Source organism: Pezoporus wallicus, unplaced genomic scaffold (genome assembly GCF_028554395.1).
Source record: "Pezoporus wallicus isolate ANWC-B61680 ecotype Strahan unplaced genomic scaffold, APGP_CSIRO_Pwel_v1 contig_7073, whole genome shotgun sequence".
Classification (NCBI taxonomy): Eukaryota; Metazoa; Chordata; class Aves; order Psittaciformes; family Psittacidae; genus Pezoporus; species Pezoporus wallicus.
The window spans coordinates 2,352,220-2,362,939 of record NW_026641326.1 but is presented as its reverse complement, the minus strand read 5'-3'; the positions used below and the strand labels follow the sequence as shown (position 1 = coordinate 2,362,939).

Genomic DNA, 10,720 nt, shown 5'->3' with positions numbered 1-10,720 from the left:
TACTGTACTTCTTACGCATTATAAAATCAGCCGATTATACAACCCCATCCTGGTACCTGCACGTGTCTTCAAAAGCTCCTGCCATCCCTAACATGTATCCCGCATTAGGTAAGCTTAGTTTTGTAATTAGTTTCCTCCATGGAGACAAGACCTCCCCTCCCAACAACTGATCACCTGCAGCCTTTAAAAGGCACCTCAAAGCCACCCACCAAGTTACAGGAGATCTCTTGACAGGGAGATTTTACCTTCTGGAAGCATGCCGGTGTCCAAAGAGGCCTCTGCTACTGCAGCCCTGGTCACTGTGCCACGGGAGCCCCGGCAGACAGACTTCCAACTGGTGCGAGTCAAGAGCACGTGGTGCCGGATCAAGAAAGGAGAAGCCCTTTCTGGCTGCGAGGACAAGATAACTCTCTCCGAAGCAAAAATGTAAGTATCAGAGCTCATGTTGGTCATGAACGACTGCTCTGGCTAGCCAGACTGTGTGGTCTCTCCATGGAGGGATGCATCTCAGATGGAAGAACCTTAAACCCACCATTATGTGTAAAACTATGGGAGAGTGGGCTTCAAGGTGCAACATGGCAGCACAGCTATTTGTTGTTCTTGGCATGACTTAGCCAAGTTACGGAGGGACTTTTATCAACAGCCTCAATTTTTATAGATGAGAAGTTTACTTTAAACTTGTGGAAAGCTCAGGCAGGGATTTCTGAATGCTGCACATGGGCTCCATTTCCCTCCTGTATGTACATGAAATCTTTGTGTACAAACGTTCATGTAGAGGCATGGGAGAGAGATGCATTTCTAGAGACAGCTGTAGATAAATGAAATGCCTAGATGGGAAAAATAAACACAGTAGGTCACTGACAGGAGCAAAACCCATACATAACACATCTCTCAGTCACCTAATGCTGCTTCAGACAGAGGACAGAGACAAATTTTCCCCGGGGATGCATACAGCTCTTTGCTGATATTACTTCCTTCCAGTGAATTATCCTTTAATTACAGGATACTCCTTGTCATGAGCACATGGAGCCCCATTTTGATGCGAGTCTTCTTTAATACAGCTACGTTTTTCATGACAGTTTTCTAGCATTTCTCATACTCAGGTTTTAATGTCACAAATCTAACCCTTTATTCAGGCAGGTTGGAAGGATCTTCAACAGTGCTGGCAATGGGCTGTGGATGCCCACAAGCATTGCTCAGAGGGAGCTGCAGCAGATATAATAGGATCTCAGCAGACCCAAAGGCAGTCTACTGGACCTCGGTCAATAGCAGAATGAGCCTAAGGCCTAGGTTGCAATGGATGCTAGCTGTGCCATGTGGCATCCAAATCTGATTCCACCAACTAACATTCAAAATCATCCTGTCTCTTAGAAGGGTAACATACCAGAGATAAGGTGCACAAGCAGATAAAGCAGAGCTAAAAGGTGTATGTTTGGTGCATTAAAATGCACACAATGATGTTTTTTCTAATACTGCATTTTAAAAGCCCAGAAGACATTTTCTGGGAGATATAAATCCTCACTGTTTTTCTTTAACACTTTGAAGTTTCACTTAGAGGCAATTTGGTAAAGAAAACAGAGAAGCATCTATTTGGACCTGTAAGAGAAATTTCAGTCATGTGGAAAGAAATTGGGCATGTAGGGAAATCTGATTATCCAATGAGCCATCTGCTCATTCAAAACACAGAACAAAGGTTCACAGAAACCGTCAGGTTTTACCCAAACGCAGCTCAAAGAAGAGGTCTTAAATAAGATAGATTTTGCAGTTTCCTTCTCTCCTTTTTTTGTTTCTCTTTCTTGATTCCAAACAAACTAAAACAGCCACTTCTTTTCCCCTTGCTCCCCCTGTCCCACAGAAGTAATAAGTGAGTCATAGGGCTTTGTTCACTGTTTTAAGATACTACATGTTGGCTTTGTAGGCTTTTGTCTATCCTTTAAAACTCCAGTATGGAAATCTTTCCCAACCCTCAAATCACTATTTTCCCATTTGGGATAAATTTCTATCATACCTCTGTCAAGGTAAAGAGATCCAGGGCTCCATTTGGAGCATTGCAGAAACACTATTTGGTAAGGAGGTGTGTGGCTGTGTGTAGAGACAGGAATAAATCGACTCTTATCACCCACATATATTGGGCAAAGGATGTTTGCTCCATAAATACTTTGGAAAATTTTGACAATCTTTTCCCCGCTCACATCTTGGAAGCTGAAATGACTGGTCTGGGGTTTTCTGCTGAGGTTTTCAACTCCCAGCATGAATAACATGCTCCAGCCCTGTCTGATCACTACCACATAGAAATTCAGACATTTGACTGTACACTAAGACATGGGAGGTTTCTCCAGTACTAAAGCAGTTGAGCCCTGACACCCAGGAGAGCCATCCCACCCTCACAGCCCTGCATTTTGCAGTGCACAGGCAGAAGACTCCACATTCCCCACCTCCCAGCTACATCCTTAAACTTAGTTCAGACATGCAAAGTACAAAAGAAGAACATACTGATTTCAAGCCATGTTTTCTGACCCTTGCCAGAGGTGAATGCATCTCCGAAGGTGGGATTTCCTGGACAATTGAAGCTCCAATCTATTTTTGCTACAAAGTGGTAGAAACATACAATATACTGGATCCTGCTAACGTGACTCTGCTCTGGGGTCACATTACTGACCCAAAGCAACTAGAGCTAGCCACTAGTGGCAATAAGAAGCTGAGGCGCTTTATTGTCATAGATGAAGTCGTTGATGAACTTTATGGCTCCAAAGTCAGAGAATACTTTGAAGAGAATAATGTTCAGCACAAAATCCTTGCCTTGCCTACCACTGAGGAGACAAAATCCATGGACTTGGTCTTGAACATCTTACAAGAAGTCCAGAACTTCAGCATTGACAGGCGAACCGAGCCCATCATTGCCATTGGAGGAGGCGTCTGCCTGGACATCGTAGGGCTGGCTGCATCTCTCTATAGAAGACGTACCCCTTACATTCGGGTCCCAACCACCCTCCTCTCGTACGTTGATGCCAGTGTGGGGGCAAAGACTGGGGTGAATTTTCTGCAGTGTAAGAACAAGCTCGGGGGCTACACCCCCCCTGTAGCCAGTTTCCTGGATAGATCCTTCATCCAGAGCATTCCTCGGCGACACATCTCCAACGGCCTCGGTGAAATTTTAAAGGTATGAAATTTTGCAACTGCCGTTTTCCAAAGCTGAAATCATAGAACGATAGTTTGGGTTGGAAGGGATTACTGAAGGTCATCTAGTCCAACCCCCCCGCAACAGGCAGGGACATCTTCAACTAGATCGGATGGCTCACTGCCCCGTCCAACCTGATGTTCAGTATTTTCAGGGATGAGTCATCTAGCCCTTCTCTGGGCAACTGTTCCAGTGTTTCACCACACTCATCATAAAAAATTCTTTATATCTAGTCTGAATCTACCCTCTTTTAGTTTAAACCATTACCCCTTGTCCACAACAGGGCCTACTAAAAAAATCTGTTCCCATCTTTCTTATAAATTCTTTTTAAGTATCAAAAGGCCACAGTGCTGTTAAAATGTTCATCAGCATTCATGGCATTGTATAAACCATCTTATAGAAACAAAGATTGGCCATTAGGCTGCATGGGGACTTATAACTCTCATTGAGCAGATATATATATTTTTACAGCTGCTAAACTTGTTAGAACTCCCTTACACACAGTGCCTGGTACTAACCCTGCGGAGTAAACCCCAGCACTCAAGGCCAGACACAGACACAGCACAACCAGGGAAAAAAAAGCATCTTCCCATTGAGGCTGATCTATAGCACTCAAATGAACTGCTGGCAGAGAACCCGAGGCTCATTATACTGGGGATTAATAACAATCTGCCAGATCATTTGCACCTACCTCGCTAGCTATGTCGAGTGTGGTCAACCCATCCACCGTGAGATAAAGTCTACATCTAAAATTACCTGGAAAGTGCACAGTAAATGGTTTTATGCCTGAAGAGCTCTGAAAACTTTTGATAAAGCAAAGGTTCAGGCTATTAAAGTGTATTAGAGATGAGTTCGTCAGTAGCATTTTTCAGTGCTTGCACAGTGGGAATTCCCCAGGACACCTGGAGGTTTCTGGCAGTCACTGGGAAAGCCACAGGTTACCATTCCCCACTGCAAGACAGTGCAAATGCCTGAGTCAGAGGGCAAAAAATTACACACTTGTAAAACAAAAGCACTTCTGAACCCTCAGAGGCTCTATACTGCAATGCTTTCCCATCTTCCCCTGCTCAAAGAGCAATCCCAAGTGCTCCCATCATCTCTGCCATTTTAACAGAGCCCCACTGGTCATTTCCATGCCACCTTTTGCACACATCTTCACTTACCATAGCTGAGAAGATGTGTAACAGGTCACATTCCCTAGGGACCTGTTGAATATTCACCAAATAAACACATGCTAACCAGGAGCTGTGTCTACAGAAATACAGAAACACTTTTTCAGGTTGTAGAGGTAGAAATTGCCCATGTACCAAGTGCTCAGGTACTGGAGGGTTTGAAATAGATGATGCTTAAGGTCACTTCCAACCCAAATCATTCTATGATTCTGTGATTTCTTTGCTAGTGTATAATATGATAATGTGGTATTATAGTTCAATCTATTGAAACATTTTCAACAGCACATACAGGGATCACACAGTTATCTTTTAATTACCTCTCCCATTCTTTGTCCTAGATGGCACTCATGAAACACAAAGGGCTGTTCGACCTGCTCAAAAGACATGGAAAATACCTGCTGGACACCAAGTTCCAGTCCTGCAGTGGCTGTGCTGACCACGGGGATGCAGCACTGCAGACTACTAGGATTGCTATTGAAACCATGTTGGAAGAACTGGCTCCCAACCTCTGGGAGGATGACCTGGACAGACTGGTTGATTTTGGTCACCTTATAAGCCCAGAGCTGGAAATGGTGAGTGACAGATTTTATATTGCAACATCCATTGAACAAAAATATTAAAAAAAAGAAAGAAAGATGTTTTCAGTCAGCAGCATGAAAACTTTGTGGAAAAGTAGCTAAACTCCAGGTTTGTGCATGCTACCTCAGGTCACCCAATGCACCCAGCCTGGTCCTATTGGATAAAGAGACCCATGCCCTTTTCTCCCACACTTCCACCTGTGTTTCCAATTCAGACCACAGGCCAGTTATTGCTTCTTACCAGGCACTTACCAAAGCACAAAGACAACCAGAAATTGCCAGTAAGGAATGAAGGGGGAAGATTAGACCTTAGGCAACATTCAGAGCTCTTCCCTCCATGCCATAGTGCTCTTTATTAGCAATTTGAATGGGAGGAAAATTAGATCCTGGAACCCTATGAGAGATTTTACATGTAATTAATCACATATAAACCAGATCATCCTCTGCAGCCCATAAATATCAAGATGCTAACATCCAACAAACCTGTACTGCTGCGAGTTGAATGTCAATTTTCACGAGTACTTTTAGAAAGGAAAGAACTACGTATTTACTATTTGCCAACCCAGACCTTTCCTCCCACACGCCTTTGCTCCATTCCAGAGGGTTTTGCCAGCACTGATGCATGGAGAAGCTGTGAACATCGACATGGCATTCATGACATACGTTGCCCACACACGCGGGCTCATCACCGCCGAGGAGAAGGAGCAGATCATCCAGTGCATGAGAGGCCTGGAGCTGCCCGTGTGGCACAGGGGCTGCAGCTGGCCCCTCATCCAGACAGCTCTCATGGAGCGCCTGAAACACAGTGGGGGACAGCCCCGGATGCCTCTCCCCACCGGCCTCGGTGTAGCAGGTACTGCAAAGAGGGACATCAACGGGGGCCCAGGAGCGGGTGCTTGGGTGGCAATGGGCATCCAGCACAGTGACATGCTGGAAAACATGCCCTTAGCTCTGCAGTTGTGCATTCCTGCTTTTACTTGTGCTTTCCTTAACATCTCAATACACCCACTGAGAGACAGGATCCTTCTCTTGTGTGTAACCACTCAGTTAAGGACTGAGTATAATTTATTATAGTATGATCAACCAATTCGCTTTACAAAGGTGTTTGCAAATGGACAGTCTAAATGTAGTACTCTGGCAGACAAACCAACAATGTCATAAGGGAAAAACAATTCCTCTGTAAGACTTGAGAATATTTGTTAAATAATCCTTAGCAAAAGGAATTAAACATGTTAGTGTGCCTAGAAACAATACTTGAAAACTAAATAGTATCTGTCAATAGCTGGGATTAAACACTCATAAGATTTAGAAGTAAAACCCAAAACAACCAACCCCTGGCATAGAAGCAATGCATGGGACCAGGTTGCGATCTCTTGCATCAGTATCCATCCAGACTATTTGCATGAAGCTCAGTCCCTACACACTCACAAGAAAATAGACTCTCATAAACTATTTGGAGCTACTCTCCCCCATAACAAGTTAGCACAGAAAAGCAGGAAAAGCTTCTCTGGTGTTCTCTTAACTACAAGTCTTATTTCACAGAGATATTTAATGACACTAGTGAAGAGACCCTGGAAAAAGCATACAAGCTGTGGATCAGGGACTGCAAGACGGAGCTGGAAGAAAAGCCAGCTGCTCTCTGAGACCTGTGATCCTGAGCTGATGGTCCTGTCCCACACCTGAAGCTGTTCACATCGTAACTTAGTGGGCAGGATTACACCCCAGAGCTGCGTGGACCAAGAAGAATATAGGTATTCTCTGACCTGATTTACCTCGTTCAGTTGCTCTATTTAAAATGAATTCATTAGTGCTCAAGAAGTGGTGGCTCAGATGTGAAACCACCAAGTGCCCATAGCATAGTTCATAGCAAACTGTCTCCTTTGAGGCAGTGAGCAATATTTATTCATTCACTCAATCCAACCTGGGCCTGCCAGAGCTTTTCCCAGCTCCCATTGTCACACCAATGCTTGTTGTTGGACCCCCGAAGCCAGGAGGTTTATGTCACTCATATAGCATGTAAAAAGAAGTGGGGCATCTCCATGGCACCATGAAAAGCCTCCATGCTATAGAAAATATTTGAAGTGGGTTATGTCCTTCATTGGTTTTGGCATTCTGGGTTGTTCTTGATTTTCAGCTCACTGAAACTAGCTAAAAAAGTAACTCAGGAACCAGCCTTTACTCCTGGTATAAGGGAATGACACACTTGGATTATAGGCACCGTTACATAGCCACAGATCAGCAGATATCACTGCTGTTGAAGCACAATGGGAGCTGTATCTTGACAGCATGGTAGCCCTATGTCTTGGGACTCTTGAGACGCTGAGGACATGCTGGCAAGACTCATCTTGCTGCCAAAATGTATAGCAGTGGTTTTACTGCACACCCCCTACAAGTGGTGTGACAAATAGGGTAGGATTTGCATTGGTGTTGCCTATGAACAAAGCTGAGCTACCAGGCTATCGCACAGAACCCCATGGGCATCGCTATGGAGCATGTGCCATGGGTCTCCTCATACCTGGCTGGGGCTGCTTCCCCATTGTGGTGCCTTCTGGGTAGATAAGGTGAGCTGTGGAAAGCCAAGAGAAAGAGGACTCCAAGTGAGTTCATCATCTTCAGGCAGCCTTGGCGTCACGTCTCAGGATGCTGACAGACTCACAGCAGATTGTACGTCAGATGCTAGCTGAAAAATGTAAAGGTAATGTCATCCTTCTCCCTGGAGGGTAAATCAAATGGATCACAATCAGCAAACAACCTTTGAATTATTTACAGCATTATTTTTTCCCCTTATGCCATACCTGTTTGTGCTGCTGTGCTGAAGTAATAAAAGCTATTAAAACTGGAAAACTTCTAAAATAATGATTTCATTACTGCACTCATTGTGTGCCTGTGGACATTTGCACGAGCTCGAGAGACAGACACTGGGGGGATGAGGAATAGAGCTGACATAATAAATCCATTTTCCTCTTTAGCCTGGAGAAGATGTGCCTAAAGATACACAAAAATACTTCCTCGTCCCTCCTTCAGAGCCACACGTAGCTCTAGCTTCAGAATGGGTTTTCACACAGATGGTACCACTTTACCATGCAGAGCTTGCGTAGTGCCCTCACAGCAAACAATAAAAGCACATCCTCAGAGCCACATCTTCCCATAGAAATAATCCCTTAATGCCCTGAGTTAAGTAAGCCAGTGGCTCAGGATATAAATGAAGTTCTTTCCTGTTACCACACCATCAAACAGGTTCATTCAGCCAGGTCCAAACTGCAGCCATCAGGAGGACAAAGCGTCGCTACCACTCACAGGGAAGCCATCTGCACCATCAGCCTTTCACTGGAACAGAAGGGACAGTGCAACAGGGGGCTAGGTGAGGGCCTGAACTTTTTAGGAGTGTGAGGGAGCCCCAAGGACAGCAGTGCTGAGGGGCAATGTGCTGACAGCCTCCAACTGGGGAGCTGCTTGTTCCCCACCTTATCTGGTGCTGGCCGCCTCTTGAATATGATCTAAGACCGGAGACCTGTATCTTCAGTGCTCCTCCCCTGGAGTTTATAGTGATCACCTGGGTACGCTCGCAAGTGGTTTGTATCCTTTCCAGCGGCTGGAAGGGCCATTTTCAACATAAGATTATCTAGAAATGAATGAGGCGCAGGAAATGTTCAAGGTCAGTTTGGACAGGGCTTTGAGCAACCTGGTACAGTGGAAGGTGTCCCTGCCTGGGGTGAGTGTTGGAACTGGATGAGATTTAAGGTCCCTCCCAAACCATTCTAGGATTATGAGCTGCCCAATAGTCATTGTCCTTCAGTGCTGCAGTCCCACTCCTGCCTACCCACATGGAGGAGGTACCAAACAAACATCAACTTGAGTTGCCTATTTTAAATGTCCAGGGAGAGACTCTCGGATCCCAAACGCATTTAGCACTCCAGTCCCATGGAAAGCCAAGCAGCAGCTTGGCGGGGTCCAGCCAAACTGAGCCCAGAAGTGTCCCAAACCACACATACACATTAAGAGCCAACATCTAGGACTGATGTGCTCTTGCTGACAGTGATGTGGCTGCAGGTCACCTGCCGTTCCCACACGTTGGCTTTGCCTCCATCTTCAGGAGCCGGTGTGTGTGTGTCTAAGAGCACATCAAAGGAGCTGAAGCACAATTAAGACTGAAAAGTGAACACATGATTATTACTTTTTACCCTCCCTTCTGCTGCGGGTGACAGAACGCAATCAACCCTGATGTGCTTGGTTGCTTAGTAGCAGCCAGCCACATTTTTAATTATATACTAAAATATGCTAAAGAACATAAAACGGCTGTGTGACTAATACGTGGATATCAAGAAAGGCATGTGACAGCAGCTAAATTGCTTCAGTGTCTGATAAAGAGTGGCCCTGCCAGGCTTGTCATCGGAAGATCAAGGGAAGGAGGTGGAAATTATTATTAATAAAAAAAATGACTTTTTGAAATACACCTTATTGTTTGCAGTGCATTTTTGTTACTGTCTAGCATGAATTTAATTCTTTTCCATTTATTCAGCTTTGATTTAATTCCTGCTTTTTCAAACAGAACTATTATCATTAGACCTAAAATCTTTGCTTATTTTCTTATTACCTCCGATCTCGTATTACTTCAAAATAGAAAAGTAGGAAGCCACACAGGACAAAGCTGGGCTCTCCTCAGCACAAGTTCTTCATAGATTTGTTTGATCAAAATTACTTTAGTGGTCAGAGAACAAGAAATTATTTTGTTACTTACAAGTTCTGAAGTAATTTCTATTGCAAAAACCTGCTCCAGGAACTGCTTTTCAGCAGGGAAAAAGAAGAATAAAAGAGGAAGAATACGAGCTCTAATTTCAATAAGATCCCTTCCAATGCAAACCATTCTGTGATTAATAAAGGAGTATCTAAGCAGTTGCTGTTCACATGGCCAGCCAAAAGCATTCAGTGCGACCAGTGTAAAACCCGGAGCAGGCCAGAGACCTCGAAGGCACTAAAAGGTTTGACTGAATGTGTTTGAAGTGGCTAAACAAACAGCGCTGAACCTAACAGCAACTGCTCTGTTCCTCCTGCGGTGCAACACGTGCTCAACCTTTCCACGCTTGTCTGGCTGGAGCCGGCGCCCCCAGTACAAATTGCACGCTGTGTTCGGAGAAACAGCTTGTGAACGGCAGTGTTAAATCACGGCTCGGCTCAGAGCGACGCGAGTTCGCTGCAGGTGCCGGGATAGAGCTAACGTGGTACCGCAGGGAATGCCACCGGCCAGTGACGCCGAGATCATCACTACGGCAGGCGTGATCAGCGAGGGCAGCCTGCCCACGTTAAAGCCTCGCAGCAGGAAGGATGCAGCCCCACAAGAGTGTGCTGTTCCCTGCCTTTGTAACTGGTGTCTAGCTGGCTGCTATCAAAGGCAGACAGGAGGAAAGCCAGCGGGAGCAGGGAGTGCTGGAGAGGCGCTGCTGAATGGTGGGAGACGGAGGAAAGCGTCTGAGAGAGACCAGAGCACCCAGGCTCTGTGCCCCACCTACCAAACCCTGCTCAGCGCCCAGAGCACATCTCGGCCACCCAGTGCACCTTTACCAGCACCAGCCTCATTCCCCTAGGATGAGCACCACACTCAGGCAATGGATTTCATGCTAGAGCCAGGCACTTGCCTTCCTTCCCAAAGGATTGCAGCTGCCCAGCCTACCGGTGGCTATAGAGGGGTGACCACTGACAGGCTGTGCCCAGCTCCCAAAGCCTCTGACAGGGGGTCCTGCCCTCAGCAGATAAATCAGGCATTGAGGATTTCTCCCATAGCTCCTTTGAGACAG

The 10,720-nt window shown here is 45.5% G+C and overlaps 1 protein-coding gene across 1 annotated transcript; it reads left to right on the top strand.

Annotated features, from left to right (window-relative positions):
- The first annotated feature begins 256 nt into the window (after window positions 1-256).
- On the top strand, window positions 257-6,571 carry LOC130606477 (2-epi-5-epi-valiolone synthase-like). Its single transcript, XM_057422862.1, has 5 exons — window positions 257-426; window positions 2,527-3,160; window positions 4,689-4,922; window positions 5,529-5,781; window positions 6,471-6,571. The coding sequence occupies exons 1-5, from the start codon at window positions 257-259 to the stop codon at window positions 6,569-6,571; spliced, it is 1,392 nt and encodes a 463-aa protein (XP_057278845.1).
- Window positions 6,572-10,720: the final 4,149 nt, after the last annotated feature.

Bases quoted from the DNA above. Each gene is read 5' to 3' on its own strand.
- LOC130606477 (XM_057422862.1), top strand. From the start codon at position 257: ATGCCGGTGTCCAAAGAGGCCTCTGCTACTGCAGCCCTGGTCACTGTG. The intron at 427-2,526 runs GTAAGTATCAGA...GACCCTTGCCAG, and splicing joins ACTCTCTCCGAAGCAAAAAT to AGGTGAATGCATCTCCGAAG. The intron at 3,161-4,688 runs GTATGAAATTTT...TCTTTGTCCTAG, and splicing joins GCCTCGGTGAAATTTTAAAG to ATGGCACTCATGAAACACAA.